Source organism: Pantherophis guttatus, chromosome 4, assembly GCF_059756535.1.
Source record: "Pantherophis guttatus breed Tessera chromosome 4, ASM5975653v1, whole genome shotgun sequence".
Lineage (NCBI taxonomy): Eukaryota > Metazoa > Chordata > Lepidosauria > Squamata > Colubridae > Pantherophis > Pantherophis guttatus.
Window position 1 is genome coordinate 5,044,729 of NC_142066.1, and position 22,312 is coordinate 5,067,040.

At 48.7% G+C, this 22,312-nt stretch overlaps 1 protein-coding gene across 1 annotated transcript in view; it reads left to right on the forward strand.

The window, feature by feature from the left end:
- The window catches only part of SLC7A8 (solute carrier family 7 member 8), a 42,516-nt gene extending 26,628 nt beyond the window's left edge, over positions 1-15,888 (forward strand). The window contains exons 4-11 of the mRNA XM_060684796.2: positions 4,933-5,058; positions 5,763-5,916; positions 6,017-6,140; positions 6,228-6,331; positions 9,585-9,681; positions 10,532-10,681; positions 13,896-14,073; positions 15,188-15,888. Of these exons, the coding sequence (XP_060540779.2) occupies positions 4,933-5,058; positions 5,763-5,916; positions 6,017-6,140; positions 6,228-6,331; positions 9,585-9,681; positions 10,532-10,681; positions 13,896-14,073; positions 15,188-15,336 (1,082 nt within the window). The 3' untranslated portion in view covers positions 15,337-15,888. The remainder of the gene's footprint in view (positions 1-4,932; positions 5,059-5,762; positions 5,917-6,016; positions 6,141-6,227; positions 6,332-9,584; positions 9,682-10,531; positions 10,682-13,895; positions 14,074-15,187) is intronic.
- Positions 15,889-22,312: the final 6,424 nt, after the last annotated feature.

Consider the following 22,312-nt stretch of genomic DNA (forward strand, 5'->3'; position numbering starts at 1 on the left):
GGTCATCTAGTCCAGCCCCCTGCCCAAGCAGGAGATACCATTTCTGACAGATGGTAGTCTTGAAAGGGACTGAAGGCAAGCTGTTGCATTCCTATCATGGGTTGCGAAGAGATTATATCGATTTAAAAACCCGAAAAAAACTCACCACTATTAAAATCGCACCCGTTCTACCGCTTAGGAAGGGAGAGGAAGTGATGTCACCAGTCTGATGATGACATCATCCGCTCGATGACATCACGGCTTCTCTCTTCGCCAAGGCCGTTCAAACGTGAGGATTTCAATCCCCATCTTCCTTTGCCTGACCGTGAACTGGGACGGTTACAAAATCACAAGGAACTGAGAAATTGATTGATTTATTAGACTTATTAGATTTATTAGGCGGGCTGAAGGATTCTGGGAGTTGAAGTCCACCCCTCTTCAAGGGCTAAGATTGAGAAACATTGAGATATTTTGGACTTCCTCCGAGCACTGGGATAGGACGGAGGCAGAAAAGGGGTGGACTTCAACTCCCAGAATCCCCCAACCAGCCAGGCTGTCTGAGGGATTCTGGGAGTTGAAGTCCACCACTCTTCTGCCTTCATCCTATCCCTCAGTGTTTCTCAATCTTAGCCCTTGAAGAGGGGTGGACTTCAAGTCCCAGAATCCCCCAACCAGCCAGGCTGTCTGGGGGATTCTGGGAATTGAAGTCAATCCCTCTTCTACCTTTGTCCTATCCCACAGTGTCTCTCAATCTTAACTCTTGAAGAGGGGTGGACTTCAACTCCCAGAATCCCCCAACCAGCCAGGCTGGCTGAGGGATTCTGGGAGTTGAAGTCCACACCTCTCCCCACTTCGTCCTATCCCAGCGCTTGGAGGAAGTCCAGAATATCTCAGTGTTTATCAATCTGGGTACTTGAAGAGGGATGGACTTCAACTCCCAGAATCCCTCAACCAGCCAGGCTGGCTGAGGGATTCTGGGAGTTGAAGTCCACCCCTTTTCAAAGTGGTTAAATTTGAACAATACTGCTCCATCAGGAAGGTATTTTTTTCCATATATAGGAGCACACAGGGAATTCTCGACTTCCAACCCCCGAAATTTATAGCGAGACCGTCGTTAAGTGAGCTTTGCCCCCTTTTACGACCTTTCTTCCCACAATTGTTAAGTGAATTGTTAAGCAACTAACACGGTTGTTCAGTGAATCTGGCTTGTCAGAAGGTCGCAAAAGGAGGATCACATGACCCCCCCCGGCCCACCGCAACTGTCGTAAACATGAGTCAGTTCCCAAGCGTCCTCTGAATTTTGATCACATGATCCCGAGGATGCCGCCTCGCTTGACCACGTGCGTGAAAAACGTTCATCGTCGTCCCATCTTCCCATTGGACGGTCACTAAACGAATCGTCGTCAGTGGAGCATGACCCAAACGTCAGATTTCCACACGGCGTTTGGGAGCCTAGAAATGATACGCTGAGCTTTCACACCGCCGAACGACGGTTGCGGAAGATGAGGAAACTCCTCCTGCATTTCACCTCTGGCTAATCTCTCCCTGTCCTGCGTGGACGGAAAGGTGACAAGAAGGAACAAGCTGTGGTTTGTTTGTTGCTTGTTCTTCCTTGTTCTCCGGGGTGACGCAAGACGTTTGAGTTTCTGTTGATCTCTCTCAGATGGACGGCTTTTTCCGCGCAACAACCCCAGAGGTCAGCCGGCCTGTAAACGGGATGTTTTCCATGCCGGTGGCCTTAGGCCAAATAGGTCACTGCTGCTGTTTTCATTCCCTCGGACAACGGTGACATCAAGCCACCGTTGAAGGGCCTTGGGTTCTTCGGTGAGATTTAACCTCGGGTTACGGCCTTCACGGCGGGTTGCTGAACTCTTAAGCAATGCGTGGAAACTCCTCAAGGAGAGAAGCCACTGAGAACGAAGGAGAAATTTCCCGACATTGAGTTCCACGACTGGCCGGCGGAACTGCCTGCCACCAGACGTTGTGCGTTCTTCTCTCCAACACGGGAGGTTTTTGAGAAGAGAATTGGACAGCTATTTTTGATCAGGATGTAGTCCTCGGTTTACAACGGTTGGTTTAGTGCCGGGGTGTCAAACTCAATTTCACTGAGGGCCGCATTAGGGCTGTGGTTGACTTCGGGGGCCCGGGTGTGCGTGGCCGGCTTGACGCCACTCCCCAAACTGCTGGCATGTTTCCTCTTCGCATTGGGTAGACCAGGCCGAAGCCACGCTGGCCCAGTGTTGCCTCTTCACATTGGATAGACCGGGATAAAGCGACATGGCTGGCCCCATTTTCCAAGACTGGATCTGATCACATCCAGAGGTGGTAGTCAGCCGGTTCGGACCAGTTCGCCGGAACTGGTAGCGGAAATCACAGGTGTCCCCCCCGAACCCCCGGATCTATGCTATTCTATTTAGGCACGTTTTTGAGGCCGGGAGCACGAACAACGTGTATGCGGGAAGGACGTGCGCATGCGTGAAAGTGGCACATGCGAGTGAAGCATACATGCGCACGCGCTCACATTTGCGAACTGGTAGGGAAAGTAAGTGACTACCACCTCGACTGAATCGCAGGCCGAATCCGGCCAATGTGAGGCCTTGAGTTTGACACCCCTGGTTTACTGTCTGTTCGAAGTTACAAAGGCACTGAAAAAAATGTGTCTTCGGACCATTTTGCACCCTTACGATCGTTGCCGCATCCTCACGATCGCAGGGTCAAAATTCAGACGCCCGGCACTTGGTTCCTATTTATGACGGTCGCAGTGTCCTGGGGTCACGTGATCCTCCTTTGGCAACCTTCCGACGAGCAAAGTCCAGGAGAGAGACAGATGCAATGAACAACCGTGTGACTGACTAACCGTCTGCGGCGATTCGCTTAACGGCGGTGGCAAGAAAGGTCGTAAAACAGGGCAAAACCCGCTTCACAAGTGTTTCACAGAGCAACAGGAATGTTGGGCCTCAGTTGCGGTCGTAAGTCGAGGACTACTGGGAGGGTCTCCTGCTCGAGCAGGAGGTTTTATTTATTTTATTTTATTTTATTTCAAATTTATATACTGCACCTTCTCCCGAGGGACTCGGGGCGGTGTATAGCCAGATAAAAAACATACAATACAAACATTAAAAAGAATTAAAGAGATATATATTAATTTGGCCCCAGTTTAAAATAACAAACCAATTAAAAATATTTTAAAAATATATTAATATACATTATATTTCTAGGTTGGACTAGAAAACTCCAAGGCCCCTTCCAACAATTCTGTTGGCCAAAAAAGCCAATGGTATCCTAAATTGCATCAACAGAGAGATACAATCAAGATCAAGGGAGGTACTAACACCTCTCTAGAAAGCCTTAGTAAGACCACACCTAGAGTACTCCATCCTGTTTTGGTCACCACACTATAAAAAAAGATGTTGAGACTCTAGAAAGAGTGCAGAGAAGAGCAAACAAGAGGATTAGGGTAGGGGTGAAATTCAAAAATTTTCCCCTACTGGTTTTGTGGGCATGGCTTGGTGGGCGTGGCAGGGGAAGGATATTGCAAAATCTCCATTCCCACCCCACTCTGGGGCCAACCAGAGGTGGTATTTGCCGGTTCTCCGAACTACTCAAAATTTCCGCTACCGGTTCTCCCGAACCTGTTAGAACCTGCTGGATTTCACCTCCGGATTAGGGGACGGGAGGCTAAAACATACGACGAAAGGTTGCAGGAACTGGGCCTGGCTAGTCTAGTGAAGAGAAGGACCAGGGGAGACATGAGAGCAGTCTTCCAATACTTGAGGGGCTGCCCCAGAGAGGAAGGAGTCAAGCTATTTTCCAAGGCACCCGAAGGCCAGACAAGGAATAATGGATGGAAACTGATCAAGGAGAGATTCAACCTAGAAATAAGGAGAAATTTTCTGACAGGGAGAACAATCAACCGATGGAACAGAAGTTGCCTTCAGAAGTTGTGGGAGCTTCTTCACTGGAGGCTTTCAAGAAGAGACTGGACTGCCATCTTGTCAGACATAGTGTAGGGCAGTGATGGCTAACCTTTTTGCCGTTGTGTGCCAAAAGCGGGAGGAACACGGGATGGTCGCGCGCGTGTATGCCCACAGCCATAATTCAATGTCCCCTGCTCCCTGTGCATGCGCATGTGACTCCCCCATGCTCCCCTGCTTTTGGCATGTGATGGCAAAAAGGTTACCGGTGAGCTCGGTAGGCCTGTTTTTCGCCCTCCCTAGGCTCCAGAGGCTTTTTTGGAGCCTGGGGAGGGCGAAAACGGCCTTCCCCACCCCCCTGGAGGCTAGAAACAGCCTGTTTACCGACTTCCAGTGGGCTCAGAAGGCCCATTTTTCGCCCTCCCCAGGCTCTAGAGGCTTTCTTGGAACCTGGGGAGAGCGAAAACGGCCTTCCCTACCCCCCTGGAGGCTGGAAACAGCCTGTTTCCCGACTTCCGGTGGGCTCAGAAGGCCCATTTTTCGCCCTCCCCAGGCTCTAGAGGCTTTCTTGGAACCTGGGGAGAGCGAAAACGGCCTCCCCCACCCACACCCCGAGGCCTTCTGGAGGCCGGAAATGGCTTGTTTCCCGACTTCCGGTGGGCCCACAAGGCCCAAAAATCAGCCGGCCAGCACGCGCGTGAGCACTGGAGCTGAGCTAGGGCAACGCTCGTGTGTCAACAGATATGGTGGCACGCGTGCCATAAGTTCGCCCTCACGGGTGTAGGGTCTCCTTGGGCGGGAGGGGGTTGGACCTGATGACCTACAAGGTCCCTTCCAACTGTGTTACTCTGTAATCTACATGAGATGCCAGCATTTTATCTCCTTAAAATGTTCTCAGGAACATTTCCTCAATGTTCCTGACTTGGTTTTTACTTCACGAGTCGGAAACGGTTTGGGTTGAAAAGCATTGGGTTGAGTTGGGAGAAGGTGAGGTCAGTGGGGTGGTGCCTGCTTCACGGTCTTCCTTGTTTCTCCTCAGTGCTACTGACATGGGTGAATTGTGCCAGCGTCCGCTGGGCAACCCGCGTCCAGGATATCTTCACCGCCGGGAAGCTGCTGGCTCTGGCCTTAATCATTATCATGGGAATTGTGCAAATTTGCAAAGGTGAGGACTTCTTGGATCCAACCGAGTGTATTATTTCCAACGTTTGTGGGTGCTCCATCGCTGGAGGTTTTTAAGAAGCGATTGGACGGCCCTTGGTCTGGAATGGTATAGGGCAGGGGTCTCCAGCCTGAGCCACATTACGACTCGGGGACTTCAACTCCCAGGCTGAGGAATTCTGGGAGTTGAAGTCCACAGGTCGTAAAATGAGGGTTTCCAACCTTGCCTGCTTTACGACTCATGGACTTCAACTCCCAGAATGCTGCCTGAGGAATTCTGGGAGTTGAAGTCCATAAGTCGTAAAATGGGGGTTTCCAACCTTGGCTGCTTTATGACTCGGGGACTTCAACTCCCAGAATGCTGGCTGAGGAATTCTGGGAGTTGAAGTCCACAAGTGGTAAAGTATCCAGGTTGGAGACCTCTATTTGAGCAGCGGGTTGGACTAGAAGACCTCTGAGACCCCTTCCAACTCTTGTAATTCTGTATTTCTCCTGCCGTATTGGTGGTGGAGAGGTTTGCAAAGGTGTAAACGGGGGGACATGGACGCCATTTTGGGATGGTTGGATTTACAAGGTGGGACTAGTTTCCTGCCCACGGGGAAGGAGGAGAATGGGAGATACACCTGGTTGGGGAAAGGGGGATTAAAGAGAAGAGACCCCCCATCATCATGGCTGAGGATGTTTTCTTTGGTGTTGTCCTTGACGTAGGAGAGTACTTTTGGCTGGAACCCAAAAATGCCTTCGAGTTCTTTCAAACTCCAAATGTGGGGCTGGTTGCTTTGGCCTTCTTACAAGGATCGTTTGCTTACGGGGGCTGGAACTTCCTCAACTACGTCACCGAAGAGTTGGTGGACCCACACAAGTGAGTGAGAGCCCCTCCTGGGTGGTGTGGGAGATGGAGAAGGCCCACCTCGATCTCCGCTCCAACCTTCCGCCACTTCAACTCTTTCCGTCCTCCACAGAAACCTGCCTCGAGCCATTTTTATCTCCATTCCCCTGGTGACCTTCGTCTACGTCTTCGCCAATGTAGCCTACGTCACGGCCATGTCCCCTCAGGAGCTTCTGGCCTCCAACGCTGTGGCGGTGGTGAGTCTCCATCAACGACGTTGAGATTCCTCTTGGGTTCCCGGCGAATGGACCCCCCCTAACATCTCCTTGTTCCTTTCTCCACAGACATTTGGGGAGAAACTCTTAGGAGTGATGGCTTGGATCATGCCCATCTCTGTGGCTCTCTCCACCTTCGGAGGCGTCAACGGATCCCTCTTTACGTCCTCCAGGTGAGTAGAGAGACCTGACCTCCAACCGACAGGGTGGATTTCCCAACCTTGATCACAGTTGAATTTGCGGATGATACGAAGCTGGCAGGAATAGCTAACACCCCAGATGGATCTTGACAGACCTGAAGCCTGGGCCCTATCTAACAAAATGAAATTCAACGTAGAGAAAAGTCTTACACTTAGGCAAGAAAAACTCAAAGTAGACCATATAGACGGAGTGAAACCAGGCTTAATAGCAGTCACTGTGAAAGGGATCTTGGAGTCTTAGTGGCAGGGTGGATTTGATTTAAATCGAGTCGATTTAAATCATGATTTAAATCATGATTTAAATCACTAGTAAAAAGGCTTGATTTAAATCAACTCGATTTAAATCATAATTTTTAAAGAGCAACTGTCATCTCTGCTACTCCTTTGACCTGCTGTTGACTCACCGATAGTCCCAGTGTTGCAGAATATACAGCCTTGTGCTACGTAACTAAGCTCCATTTCATGCTGAATAAACTAAATTGTTTATGTATCTTAAATAGAAAACTATCTTACGATAGATTTTTACCCCAAAAGTTTTTTATTAAAATAAATTCAATAAAAATCAAAAAAATCTGATTTAAATCAAAAAATCCGATTTAAATCAAAAAAATCCGTTTTTTTTTTAAATTTTGTAAAAAAAATCATTGATTTTTATCCACCCTGCTTAGTGGACAACCAGCTAAATATCTAACGCTATCTAACAAAACGAAATTCAATGGTGAAAAAAATTAAGGGTCTACATTTAGGCAAGAAAAACAAAAGAGCCTTGATAGTACAGTGGTCTACGCACCCTGTTATTAACACAGCTGCCTGCAATTTACTGCTGGTTCGAATCTCGCCAGGCTCAAGGTCGACTCAGCCTTCCATCCTTTCTAAGGTAGGTGAAATGAGGACCCAGTTTGTGGGGGCAATAAGCTGACTTTGTATAAATATACAAAAGTATGAAGGCTATTGCTTAACACATTGTAAGCCGCCCTGAGTCTCCGGAGAAGGGCGGCATATAAATCAAATTAAAAAAAATTAAAAAAAAATAAATGCACAGGTACCATATATGTGGTACCTTGCTCAATAGTAGAAACTGTGAGAGGGATCTTGGAATCCTAGTGGACAACCATTTAGATATGAGCCAGCCGTGTGCGGTGGCAGCCAAAAAAACCAACACAGTTCTAGGCTGCATAAACAGAGGGATAGAATCAAGATCATGTGAAGTGTTAATACCACTTTATAAGGCCTTGGTAAGGCCAAGCTTGGAATCCTGCATTCAGTTTTGGTCGCCACGATGTAAAAAAAAGATGTGGAGACTCTAGAAAGAGTGCAGAGAAGAGCAACCAAGAGGATTAAGAGGCTGGAGGCTAAAACATATGAAGAACGGTTGCAGGAACTGATTACGTCGATTTTGATGAAAAGAAGGATTGGGGGTGGCATGGTAGCAGCCTTCCAATATCTTGGGGCTGCTCCAAAGAAGAGGGAGTCAAGCTATTCTCCAAAGCACCTGAAGGCAGGACAAGAAGCAATGGGTGGAAACTAATCATGGAGAGAAGCAACTTAGAACTAAGGAGAAATTAACTGACAGTTAGAACAATTCGTCAGTGGAATAATTTGCCAACAGAAGTTGCGAATGCTCCAACACTGGCAGTTTTTAAGAAGATGTTGGTTAACCATTTGTCTGAGGTGGTGTAGGGTTTCCTGCCTAAGCAGGGGGTTGGACTAGAAGACCTCCAAGGTCCCTTCCAACTCTGTTATTCTATTCGATTTTAAATATGAGCCAGCAGTGTGCGGCGGCAGCCAAAAAAGCCAACCGAATCCTAAACTGCATTCGCAGAGGGTTACAACCCAGATCAAGTGAGGTACTAATACCACTCTACAAAGCCTTAGTAAGACCACACCTAGAATCCTGCATCCAGTTTCGGTCACCACACTATAAAAAAGATGTTGAGACTCTAGAAAGAGTGCAGAGAAGAGAAAACCAGGATGATGAGGGGACCGGAGGCTAAAACATACGACGAACGGTTGCAGGAACTGGGCCTGGCTAGTCTAGTGAAGAGAAGGACCAGGGGAGACATGTCTTCCAATATTTGTGGGGCTGCTACAGAGAGGAGGGGGGTCAAGCTATTCTTCAAAGCACCCGAAGGCCAGACAAGGAATAATGGATGGAAACAGAACAAGAAGAGATTCAACCTAGAAATAAGGAGACATTTTCTGACAGCGAGAACAATCAACCGAAGGAACAGAAGTTGCCTTCAGAAGTTGTGGGAGCTTCATCCCTGGAGGCTTTCAAGAAGAGATTGCACTGCCATCTATCAGAAATGGTGTAGGATCTCCTGCTTGGGCGGGGGGTTGGACTAGATGACCTACAAGGTCCCTTCCAGCTCTGTTAATCTAATCTAGTTTCCCCATTGGAGGATCTCCAGGGATCCAAGGATACTCTCTAAAACCCCGCACCAGTGTCACTCATATAACCCACTGGCTTAATAACCACAATAAAAATGATCGTAAGATTGGATCTGGTCCCCTGCTGATCTGCTTAATGACGGCACTGCTTTTTCGACCAAAATTTCAGCCCCCATTGTGGTCATGAGGATTATCTGTATTCATTCTTCTTTCCAGTGATGAAATCCACATTTTTTTTTACTACCGGTTCTCTGGGCATGGCTCGGTGGGCGTGGTGTGGCTTGATGGGTGTGGCTTGGTGAGCGTAGCAGGGGAAGGATACTGCAAAATCCCCATTCCCTCCCCACTCCTGGGGGAAGGATATTGCAAAATTCCCATTCCCTCCCCACTTCTGGGGGAAGGATATTGCAAAATTCCCATTCCCTCCCCACTTCTGGGGTCAGCCAGAGGTGGTATTTGCCGGTTCTCCGAACTGCTCAAAATTTCCGCTGCCGGTTCTCCAGAACCTGTCAGAACCTGCTGGATTTCACCCCTGCTTCTTTCTCTGAATGGGATTTATTGCTTAGAGCGGCGTTACGAAAGAGAATCGGATCTCCGATTTTAGCACCCCGGGGCAATGCTTTAATTGTTGATGCTGGCTGCTTGGGTGATTTTTATCTTCGCAAGCTGTCTAGGGAAAGTACTTGTCTTTAAATTATTTCAACCGAAGAAGCATGAATAAGCTGTGTTCAAAACACAGAGCTGCTCCGGTGCTGATTAGAAACCACGCCAATAATATCTGCCTCCGCTTGCTATTGTTTTCTTTTCGCGACATTATTTTTCCTTCCTTGCCTAGGCTGTTTTTCGCTGGCGCCCGCGAAGGACATCTTCCCAGCGTGTTGGCAATGATTCACATCCGAAGGTGCACGCCAATACCTGCCCTACTTTTCACTGTGAGTCATCGGTAGAGAAATAAAAGCGGGTGGGGGAGTGATCTGGGGAGATCCCACGTGGGTGGGATCCAATGAGAACCTGCGGTGTTCGTCTGCGTCGGCGGCTTGAAGATTGGGTGGATTTCAACTCCCATAATTCGCCAGCCAGCATAGTTCCTAAGTACTTGATGTGCTGGTAGTAAATCAGCATTCCTGCTGACTGATAAGGGATCCATTTCCCAGGCTTCAATAATTTCCCAGGCTGTTTTTGTACCTGCTCGGACAACAATCTGAATAGTTGCGAAATTGAACGTATGTCCTTGTTCATGGCGACGTGAAGCTACCAATGAGTTTCGGGTCTCTTTATCTGATCAGTCGCTTGTGTTCTTGTGATCTGGTAGTTGGCTTCCTCCCTATCCGTCCTACATAGTCACAGGGGCAACCCCCTGCATCTTATCGAGCTGACTGGAGGGATTCTGGGAGTTGAAGTCCACCCCTCTTCAAGCTGCCGAGGGTGGCGGACACTGATGTGGCTGGCTGTTGTGGGAGAATTGTCCAATTTTGTCAGTAGTTTAAACCAGGGATGAAATCTACTTACCTTCCCTACTGGTTTGGAAGTGCGCGCTCTGTGTGCCCACATGCCCCGTGCAATTTTGGACCTTCTGTGCATGCGCAGAGGGTCAAAAACAGGTTGCTTCCTGGTTAAAACCAGGAAGTAACGACATCCGGGTAGGTAGGCAGAGCCTCGCGCTGCTGCATCTACCGGTTCTCCGAACCATCCGCCGCCGCCGCTACCAGTTCGCCCAAACTGGTAGCATTTCACCCCTGGTTTAAACCCATCGGCTCATTTCCTTTATGTTGTCTCTGGCAGTGCCTGTCCACCTTGCTTATGCTGGTCACAAGTGACATATATACGCTGATCAATTACGTCGGTTTCATCAACTACCTCTTCTACGGAGTGACAGTGGCTGGGCAGGTCGTGCTCCGCTGGCGCGAACCCCATCGGCCTCGTCCAATCAAGGTAAGAAGAACCCTCCCGAGACACGACTCTGTTTTTGATCTCTCGGCCGTTCTTCATTTTTGCACAGAATTTCTTTTCCCTGGGCACCTGGGGACGGTCAATTTCAGTGCTTCTACTGTAGTCAATTTCGTCCTTTCAAGTGTGGTCAATTTCGCCGCTTCCAGCACAGTCGAGTTCTCTGCTTCGAATGAGGTCGTTTCTCCACGTCCAGCATGGTCAATGTCTCTGCTTTGAGCGCAGTCAATTTCTACGTTTCCAATGGGACAGTGGTGAAATCCTCCGGGGTTTCACACCGGCTTGCTGCCTGCGCATTAATGATGCACGCCAAACGGAAACTGCAAGTGTGCATGTGTAGTGCATGCCAAATGCACGCTGCGCACACATGCGCAGTGTGCACCAAACGTACACTGCGCGTGGAAAAAGGAGGCTTGACAAGATAAGTAGAACAGTGAGGGGGGGAACAACTGTGCCGTGTGATTTAGATTCACTAGAAAGCAGGATTTCTTGTTTTCTAGCAAATATAAACCACGCAGCACAGCTGATCATCAGAAATACCGGTTCGGTATTTATTAACTACAGGTTCACCCAAACCGGTAGCTTTTTTTTTTACAACCGGTTCTACTGAACCGGTGCGAACCGGGTAGCATTTCACCCTTGCAATCTGACTGTTTTGCAAGATCCAATCTAGGTCCGTCACCGGGCCCCAAGGTTTAGTTTTCCGAGCTTTCGAACTCGTGCTGGAGAGTCCATCCTCAGGGAACTTCTCTCTAGCAAACAGTGTGCTTTGGGTTACTATTCTATGCTTCGTATTTATGTGGTGCCTTCCTATTGGTTGATTGGCGGGTTGATGGCCAGTGATTGGCTGTGGTTTCCTTGTGCTGTTAACCAGTGGTGGGATTCAGCCAGTTCTGTCTGGTTCGGATGAATCGGTAGTGGTGATTGTGGGAGGCTCCGCCCACTCGCCCGGATGTAATGCACAAGGATGTAATGCACGCACTCACATTTGCGAACTGGTAGGGAAGGTAAGTGAATCCCACCTCTGTGTTAACTTTTAAGTACGTGATAAGCTGGTGGTAAATCAGCACTCCTGTTGACTGACAAGAAGTCCGTTTCCCAGGCTTCAATTGTTTTCCCTGGCTGTTTTTGGACCTGCTCAGCCAACAATCTGAGTAGCTATGAAATTGAATGTATGTACTTGTTCACTGCAATGTGAGACTCCCAATGAGTTCGGGTCTCCTCGTCTGCGAGTTCCCAGTGTGCGCAGAGCTGCCAAAAGACAAAAACGACTCAGAAAGCAGGGTCGACTCGGGAGTAAAAGCCACACCTATGGGAGGTGATTGGCCCCTCCCATAGGAAATAAAAGAGGAGCGAACAGGGAGCGGGCTTTCGCAGGAAACAATTCGTTCGTTCCGTGACTCTGAGAGACTCTGTGCCAAGTTTGGCCTTGTACTGCGGTTGGAAACAAGTTACATGGCAGCTTGCCAAGCAAGATAAGGTCTGTGTTGATAAATATTCCTTTGAAAAACTGTTTGGACAAACCTTGCTGACTGTGAATGAATGTAATTCACAGTTGGGTAAATAAAAGAGATTTTGACAGTCCGTTCTGTGACTCTGAGAGACTCTGTGCCAAGTTTGGCCTTGTACTGCGGTTGGAAACAAGTTACATGGCAGTTTGCCAAGCGAGATAAGGTCTGTGTTGATAAATATTCCTTTGAAAAACTGTTTGGACAAACCTTGCTGACTGTGAATGAACGTAATTAACAGTCGGGTAAATAAAAGAGGTAATTCCTGACTCCTGCTTGTTAAGGGAGTTTTTTACATGACCATTGCAGCCCCCCCCCCAGGTCACATGATCTAAATTTAGATGCTTGGAAATTGGCATGTACTTATGACGGTTGCCGTGTCCCCGGGGTAGAGGGGGGGCGGTCACGTGGTCCTCTGTTGCGACCTTCTGACAAGCCAAATCAAGGGGGAAGCCGAGATTCACCGAACAATCGTGCTAACTAGTTTAACAACGGCAGGGAAATCACTTCACACCTGGAGCAAGGAAGGTCCTAAAATGAGGTGTAACTCACTTAACCGCTATCTCGCTCAGCCACAGAAATGTTGGGCTCTGTTGCGGTCGTAAGTCGAGGACCACCTGTACAGAGAAAGTGAGATTTGGGATACGGATCTGTTCCTCACAGCAATGCTGGTCGAGAGCCTGGTTAAAGAAGCAGAGCGTTTTTTTCCTGGCGTTAACGGTCTACGTTCAGAAGGCTGTGAGTTCGATCCTAGGTAGGGGCAGATATTTCTCTCTCTGGACAACAATGAGAATATATCTGCTGAACAAAACTCCGCACTGGCAACAAGAAAGGCATCCGGCCAGTAAACATTCAGCTCCATTCAGTTGCCCCCGACTCCACCCCGCAAGGGATGATGGGGTCGTTATAAGAGAATGATCCTATGGTTAAAGCTGGTGCAGTGGCCTAGAGGTAGAGCTCTTGCCTCCCAATCAGGAGGCTGTGAGTTCGATCCTAGGTAGAGGCAGATATTTCTCTCTCTGGGCAACAATGAGAATATATCTGCTGAACAAAACTCCGCACTGGCAACAAGAAAGGCATCCGGCCAGTAAACACTCAGCTCCATTCAGTTGCCCCGACTCCACCCCGCAAGGGATGATGGGGTCATTATAAGAGAATGATCCTATGGTTAAAGCTGGTGCAGTGGCCTAGAGGTAGCGCTCTTGCCTCACAATCAGGAGGCTGTGAGTTCGATCCTAGGTAGAGGCAGATATTTCTCTCTCTGGGCAACAATGAGAATATATCTGCTGAACAAAACTCCGCACTGGCAACAAGAAAGGCATCCGGCCAGTAAACATTCAGCTCCATTCACTTGCCCCCGACTCCACCCCGCAAGGGATGATGGGGTCATTATAAGAGAATGATCCTATGGTTAAAGCTGGTGCAGTGGCCTAGAGGTAGCGCTCTTGCCTCACAATCAGGAGGCTGTGAGTTCGATCCTAGGTAGAGGCAGATATTTCTCTCTCTGGGCAACAATGAGAATATATCTGCTGAACAAAACTCCGCACTGGCAACAAGAAAGGCATCCGGCCAGTAAACATTCAGCTCCATTCACTTGCCCCGACTCCACCCCACAAGGGATGATGGGGATCGTTAAAAGAGGATGACGTTAAGGTCTATAGGTTCAACCCATTTCTCTTCCCCCCCCACAGGTGAGCCTGTTCTTCCCGATCATCTACCTGCTTTTCTGGGCCTTCCTCTTGGTCTTCAGCTTGTGGTCGGAACCGTTGGTTTGTGGTATCGGCCTGGCCATCATGTTGACAGGGGTACCCGTCTACTTCCTGGGCGTCCATTGGGAGAACAAGCCCCCGTTCTTCAACACCCTGGTCGGTGAGTGTTGCCCCCCACCTCCCCAGGCAGGGAGGGCTAGGATAGGCCTGAGAGGAGGTTTATGGAGGGAAGGGGGGGAGGAGGAGGAAGAGGACTGTGGGGGTCCTTGATGCTCTCTGAGCTTGGTGGTTTTCTTGCGGACGTTTTATGACCCAACTAGGTAACATCCTCAGTGCCAAGAGAGAGTGGGGTTTGCTCTCTGTTTATATACTAACGGCTTGACCACCAACACTGACAGGACACAAGCCACTAGTATATAAACGAAAAGCAAGTCCCACTCCCTTCTAGCACTGATGAGGTTACCTAGTTGGGTCCTGAAAGGTCTGCAAGAAATTAACCAAGCCTAGAGAGCACCAAGGACTCTACGGTCTTCCTCCTCCACTCCTCCAAATGTCCTCCCTTCTAAAGTGATGATGTTAACTAGTTGGGTCATGAGATGTCTGCAGGAAAATAACCAAACTCAGAGAACATGAAGGCCCCACATTCCTCCTCCGTCTCTTCCTCTCCCCTTCACTCCACATACCTCACTCCCTTCTAGCACTGATGATGTTCCCTAGTTGGGTCATGAGATGTCGTCAAGAAAACAAGCAAGCTCAAAGAACATCAAGAACCCCACAGTCCTCCTCCTCCTCCTCCTCCCCTTCACTCCACAAATCTCCTTCCCTTGTAGCACTGATGATGTTCCCTAGTTGGGTCATGAGATGTCTGCAGGAAAACAACCAAACTCAGAAAACACGAAGGACCCCACAGTCCTCCTCCTCCTCCTCAACCCCTTCACTCCCCCTTCCTCCTCCTCCTCCTCCTCTACTTCCCCTTCACTCCACAAGTCTCCCTCCCTTCTAGCACTGATGATGTTCCCTAGTTTGATAATGAAACGTCTGCCAGAAAATCACCAAGCTCAGAGAACAAGGACCCCACCCTCCTCCTCCTCCTCCTCCTCTCCCCCTTCACTCCACAAACTCCACCTCCCTTCTAGCACTGATGATATTCCCTAGTTGGGTCGTGAGACGTCGGCAAAAAACCCACCCAGCTCAGAGACACACACCCACACCCACACACCCGAGCACTCCCGCTGTGCTCTTTTAACCCGTGGCGTGTTTTGGTCTTCTTCCAGATGGCATCACTCGGGTGGGGCAGAAGCTCTGCGTGGTGGTGTACCCCAAGATGGACGCCGGGGAAGCGGCGAACGACCTCAGCAAAGAGACCAAAGAACAGCTGGAACCTATGTGCGGCACAGAAAAGCTCGGCACGCCCCAGGACTGAGCCAACGGAAGGAATAGAATAGCCAAACATGGATTGCGCTGGTTTTTTTTTTCGCCACTAGATAACGGTTCCTCTGCTCCCGTCAGCCGGAGCTGGACCTGTTGGGGGGGAGGTCGACCCCCCTCACACCTCACAATACACACACTCCTTTCCCCAGCTTCTTGCAGGGTCTGGGGTCCACACCACACACACACACAATCCCAATTTCCCCCGTCTGCAGTGCCTCCCGATGGGGCGGAAAAGGATGGGGCAACCCCTTAAGAGCTGGCACCCCCCCAATTCCTGCTTCTCTCTCATCCCCCACTTTGGAAAAGCATCTTTTGTTGCTGCCTTATATATATATATATATATATATTTTTGGGGGGGAGAGAAATATTTTAAGGGGTGGTGGTGGAACCTCAGCTATCCTGGGAGAATTTCCTCCTGCCGTTGGTGCCCGCGTATTTTCTTCATTTTTCTCTCTTACGGTTTTTTTTTTTTGAGGGGGGGGATTTTTTCTCTCCCCCCCCCCGTTTCGTTTTGGATGTAATAAATTAAACGCCACTCGCCATCCGGATTGCTTCCTGGCTGTGTTGTGGGTTTTTTATTTTATTTTATTTTATTTTATTATTATTATTTTTTTGGGGGGTGATGAAACATCATCTCATCTAGCTAAGTGCCTGTCCCTGGGGGCAGCCCAAGTTTCCATCGGGATTGAGAAACTGTAGTTTAGTCTGGGCTCCGTGCCACCTTGGCAACGATGCGGCACGCAAGCTGTCACGGTGCCATGGAAGCAAGGATGAAAATAACAGGATCTTAGGCTGTGTGTGTGTGTGTGTTTTTAAGAGACGGGAGCGGGGTTAGGTTAGATCAATGTTTTTCCAATGTGAGCGGCTTTAAAATGGGTGGACTTCAACTCCCAGAATTCCTTAGCCAGTACGGCTGGCTAGGGAATTCTGGGAGTTGAAGTCCCCCTGTCAGAAAGCTGCCATGATTGAGAAACGCGAGGCTGGCTGGGGAATTCTGGGAGTTGAAGTCCCCCTGTCAGAAAGCTGCCATGGTTGAGAAACACGAGGCTGGCTGGGGAATTCTGGGAGTTGAAGTCCACCCATCAGAAAGCTGCCATGGTTGAGAAACGCGAGGCTGGCTGGGGAATTCTGGGAGTTGAAGTCCACCCATCAGAAAGCTGCCATGGTTGAGAAACGCGAGGCTGGCTGGGGAATTCTGGGAGTTGAAGTCCACCCATCAGAAAGCTGCCATGGTTGAGAAACGCGAGGCTGGCTGGGGAATTCTGGGAGTTGAAGTCTGTGTCAGCTTTGGAAGCCATATTAGGCCGGATAGGCATATTAGTCTGCCTATCAGAAAGCTGCCATGGTTGAGAAATGCGAGGCTGGCTGGGGAATTCTGGGAGTTGAAGTCTGTGTCAGCTTTGGAAGCCATATTAGGCCTGATAGGCATATTAGTCTGCCTATCAGAAAGCTGCCATGGTTGAGAAACGCGAGGCTGGCTGGGGAATTCTGGGAGTTGAAGTCCCCCTGTCAGAAAGCTGCCATGGTTGAGAAACGTGGGGGTGGCTGGGGAATTCTGGGAGTTGAAGTCCCCGTGTCAGAAAGCTGCCATGATTGAGAAACATGAGGCTGGCTGGGGAATTCTGGGAGTTGAAGTCCCCGTGTCAGAAAGCTGCCATGGTTGAGAAACGTGGGGGTGGCTGGGGAATTCTGGGAGTTGAAGTCCCCGTGTCAGAAAGCTGCCATGATTGAGAAACATGAGGCTGGCTGGGGAATTCTGGGAGTTGAAGTCCCCCTGTCAGAAAGCTGCCATAGTTGAGAAACGTGGGGGTGGCTGGGGAATTCTGGGAGTTGAAGTCCCCGTGTCAGAAAGCTGCCATGATTGAGAAACATGAGGCTGGCTGGGGAATTCTGGGAGTTGAAGTCCCCCTGTCAGAAAGCTGCCATGGTTGAGAAACGTGGGGGTGGCTGGGGAATTCTGGGAGTTGAAGTCCCCGTGTCAGAAAGCTGCCATGATTGAGAAACATGAGGCTGGCTGGGGAATTCTGGGAGTTGAAGTCCCCCTGTCAGAAAGCTGCCATGGTTGAGAAACGTGGGGGTGGCTGGGGAATTCTGGGAGTTGAAGTCCCCGTGTCAGAAAGCTGCCATGATTGAGAAACATGAGGCTGGCTGGGGAATTCTGGGAGTTGAAGTCCACCTATCAGAAAGCTGCCATGATTGAGAAACACAAGGCTGGCTGAGGAATATTTTATTTATTTGGCCAAGTGTGGTTTGACACACAAGGAATTGGTCTCCGGTAAAACAACAGAATATAATAATAATACTAAAGTGTACAGCCAATAGAATGGGGAAGAATAAATAATAATACTGCAGCCGCACCTAAGGTGTTAATGTGAATCCACATAAGGCAACAATAACTTATTATTGTGTAGTTATTGTGTTTTGTCAGCTGTGAGAATTAGATGTTCAACAGAGTGATGGCACGCGGAAAGAAACTGGGAGTTTAAGTTAATTGAAGTTTAATTCTGAGAGTTGAAGTCCACTCATCTTAAAAGTTGTGCTGGTTGAGAAACATTGAGTTAGAATATTACAGAGACAGAGAGAGACACAGAGACAGAGAGACACAGAGACAGAGACAGAGAGAGACACAGAGACAGGGACACAGAGAGACAGACAGAGACACAGAGACAGACATAGACACAGACACAGACACAAACAGAGACAGATAGAGACACAGAGACAGATAGACAGAGACAGACAGAGACACAGAGAGACAGAGACACAGACACAGAGACTCAGGCACAGAGAGAGAGACACAGAGAGACACAGAGACAGAGACAGATAGAGAGACAGAGACAGAGAGAGAGACACACACAGACACAGAGACTCAGGCACAGAGAGAGACAGAGACACAGAGAGACACAGAGACAGAGACAGATAGAGAGACAGAGACAGAGAGAGACACAGACACACAGAGAGAGAGACACAGAGACACAGACACAGAGACTCAGGCACAGAGAGAGACAGAGACACAGAGAGACACAGAGACAGAGAGACAGAGACAGAGAGAGAGAGACACACAGACACAGAGACTCAGGCACAGAGAGAGACAGAGACACAGAGAGACACAGAGACAGAGACAGATAGAGAGACAGAGACAGAGACAGAGAGAGACACAGACACAGAGAGAGAGAGACACAGAGACACAGACACAGAGACTCAGGCACAGAGAGAGACAGAGACACAGAGAGACACAGAGACAGAGAGAGAGAGACACAGAGACACAGAGACACAGACAGAGACTCAGGCACAGAGAGAGACAGAGACACAGAGAGACACAGAGACAGAGACAGATAGAAACACAGAGAGACAGATAGAGACACAGACAGAGACAGATAGAGACGCAGAGACAGAGATAGATAGAGACACAGAGACAGAGAGACAGAAAGACACAGAGACAGAGAGAGAGACAGAGACAGATAGAGAGACAGACACAGAGACACAGAGACTGAGACTCACAGAGAGACAGAGAGAGACACACACAGACAGACACAGGCAGAGACAGACAGACAGAGAGCGAGACAGACGGAGAGACAGAGAGAATGGTAAATCAAATGGGTTAGTTTCCCAACTAGTAGCCGGAAAGGATTAATTAAATACTTCAGTTGTCAAGCAATTAACCATCTTGAGGGATTGGGCCCCATCTCTGGAAAACCCCAGACATTGAGTTCGATTCAATTTCATTCAACTGGCTGAATTGGAAGCCAAGTGGAACCTGGTTGGAATTTGAAAAGGAGACCACCAAGAGATCACCAATTTTGTAGGATGGAACAGGGCACTTTGGTTCAGCACACGGCGGGGGGGGGGGTGAGAATCAAAGGGGCTTTTGGGGGGAGGGGTTTGGAAAAGAGCAACCTCTGGTCAGAGTTACATTTCAGGTGTGGTGGGCAAACTACCTTCACTACCTTCAGCCTTGAATTCAGGCTTGTCTTTCTCAATGGCAGGGGGCAGCACTGAGCTGGCCCTGAGGACAGCTAAGCAGGGTTAGGCCTGGCTGACACCTGGATGGGAAACTTTTTTTAAAAAATCCCAGAATCGCAGGCTTGGCAGGGGAAAAAAACCTTCCTCGACTTAACGACCATTCATTTAGTGACCGAAGTCACAACAGCATTGAAAAAAAGGAAATTATGACCATTTTTTTCATACTTACAACCATCGCATCCTCTGAACAGCCACACGATCAAAATTCGGCCGTTTAGCAACCGACTCCTATTTATGACTGTCGCAGCGTCCCTAGGGGGTCACATGATTCCCTTTTGCAACCTTCTGACAAGCAAGAGTCAATGGGGAAGCCAGATTCACTGAACAACTGCATGACTCGCTTCACAACGGCAGGGGTCCGCTGAGCGGTCGTGGCAAGGAAGGTCATAAAACGGAGCAAAACTCACTCAAACGGATGTCTCGCCGAGCAACAGGAATGTGGGGCTCAATAGGTCGAGGATCACCTGGAGTGACTGGCAACATTTTAATTTTAAAGAACGTTAAACCTTACCTCAGAAAATGGCTTATGGATGGATGTTCATTTTTTTTTCGTAAAAAATTATTTTTTTATACACAAACACATCAATCCTTCCGTGTGTCATCTCGGCATTTCTTCAGTAACGTTTCTTCTTCTTCTTTTTGATTACTCCTCCTATCTTCATTTCTTTCCTTATAATTTCCATTTCTCTATTACAATATTTCCCCCCCCAAATACAATACATTTAATATCCCCCATATCTTAAAATATTCCGTATCTTCTCTCTTTCTTTAATCATCAAGGTTAATCTATTCATTTCTGCACAGGCTAAAAATGTTTTAATTACTTCCCCTTCCAACGGGATTTTCTCTACTTTCCATCTTCGCACAAATAAATACTATCCTCGTTGCAGTTATTATATGAATAATCAAATATACATTTTCTTTACTAATTTTCTCTAGTAGGATACTCAGTAGGAACAGCTCCGGTTTTAAATCAATATATTGTTGTGTCATTTCCTCTAACCAAATCCTAATTTTGTTCCAATAGACTCTAGCTTCTGAACAGGTCCGCCCAAGGGTGAAATCCAGCAGGTTCTGACAGGTTCTGGCGAACTGGTAGTGGAAATTTTGAGTAGTTCAGAGAACCGATAGTGGAAATTTTGAGTAGTTCGGAGAACCGGCAAATACCACTTCTGGCTGGTCCCAGAGTGGGGAGGGAATGAGGATTTTGCAGTATCCTTCCCCCAGGAGTGGGGTGGGAATGGGGATTTTGCAGTATCCTTCCCCTGCCACGCCCACAAGCCACACCCACCAAGCCACGCCACGTCCACCAAGCCACGCCCTCAGAACCGGTAGTAAAAAAAAAAATTGGATTTCACCACTGTGTCCACCACATATGATAATAAGATCCTGGTATTCAATGGCATTTCCAACATTTAGCTGATTTGTCTTTAAACATTTTTGCCAATTTTTCAGGGGACATATGCCATCCGTCAAACATTTTATATCAATTCTTTTTGCATGCAGTGGACATTGTTAGTTTATAGTTCCTTTCCCATAACTGTTGCCGTCTATCGAGCTCAATTGAGTATCCGCATTTTTTTTGCCCACGCAATCATTGGTTTCCTTTACTTGTTCTTCTTCTAATTCCATACTAAGTAGAAAATTATAGATTTGTTTTGATTATTTTATCCTCTGTTCCCATGAGTATCCTACGGATGGATGTTCATGAGGTCCGAACATCACAGCCGAGAAAATGATACGAAACTCGCTTCCCGTTATTCAGGATGCTGCTCACAAGCCCGATGTGCTTAGACCAGGGGTCTGCAAACTTAAACACCCAAAAGAGCCATTTGGACCCGTTTCCCACAGAAAAGAAAACACGGGAGCCACAAAACCTGGATGGACGTGGCCAACTCGACATCACTCACTTCCACCAGTCACATGACTCCCCTAGCCACGCCTACCCAGCCAGTCATTAGGGCAGAGAACCAGTTGTTACAAAACACCTGGAACCACAAAACCCTTTTGACATCTCTCTCTTCCTCCCTCCCTCCCTCCCCCTCTCTCCCTCTCTCCCCACCTCTCTCTCTGTATCTCTCTGTCTCTGCCCCGGCCACTTCTCCATCCCCTGCCCTCACCGTTACCTTCTCAGGCCAGGAGAGGAGTGACTGGGAGGGGCGGGCAAGGGGCAGGGCCAGCCAGTGGTGGGATCACCCGACAGGGAGCCACAGCAGAGGGCCCAAAGAGCCACATGTGGCTCCGGAGCCGCAGGTTGCTGACACCTGGCTTAGATCTTGAATCATGGTTAGAGACTGTCATGCCCCCTTCGGAGTCTGAATCTGCGGTGGAAGATGAGCTGGCACAAGAACTGAGGGTGAGTGAGAGGGCAGATCCGTTGGCCTTGGAGGAAACTGGGGAAGGGCAGAGTCAGTCCAGGCAAGGCTTTTCGGAATTAGTAAGGCCTGCAGGCGGGAGAAACAGAGGCAGGATGAACGAGACAGAGCTCAGACTCGGAGCAAGAACCACCCCCTCCTGATGCAAAGGCTCGGAGAGTGCAGAGAAAGTCTGATCAGCACAGATAGAGAAGGCTACGCTTGAGAATGCCCTGCTCATCTTCACCGGGCACACCTGGGGAATGAGACTTAAGGAGGCACCGTGGGGAGGGGCATTTGTCGGGAACAAACGCTGAGTTCCTGAAGTGTTGCATGCCAACGTTTGAACTTCCAGAGAGTCCTTTTATTCCTTTTGACTAATTACCTGGATCTTTTGTTCCATGAACTCCTTGCTTGGCTCTTGTTTTGCCAAATACATTTGGGATTTATTGCTGTGCAGACAGTGCTGGGCTGGACTAATTGCAGCCAGAGGCTGCTTGAGGTTTGTGTGGAGGGTTTGTTATCACTCTGCTCTGGGACTTGCCAGAAACATGGGAGCGTTTGAGGAGAGAGACCTGCTCATCCAAGACCGGC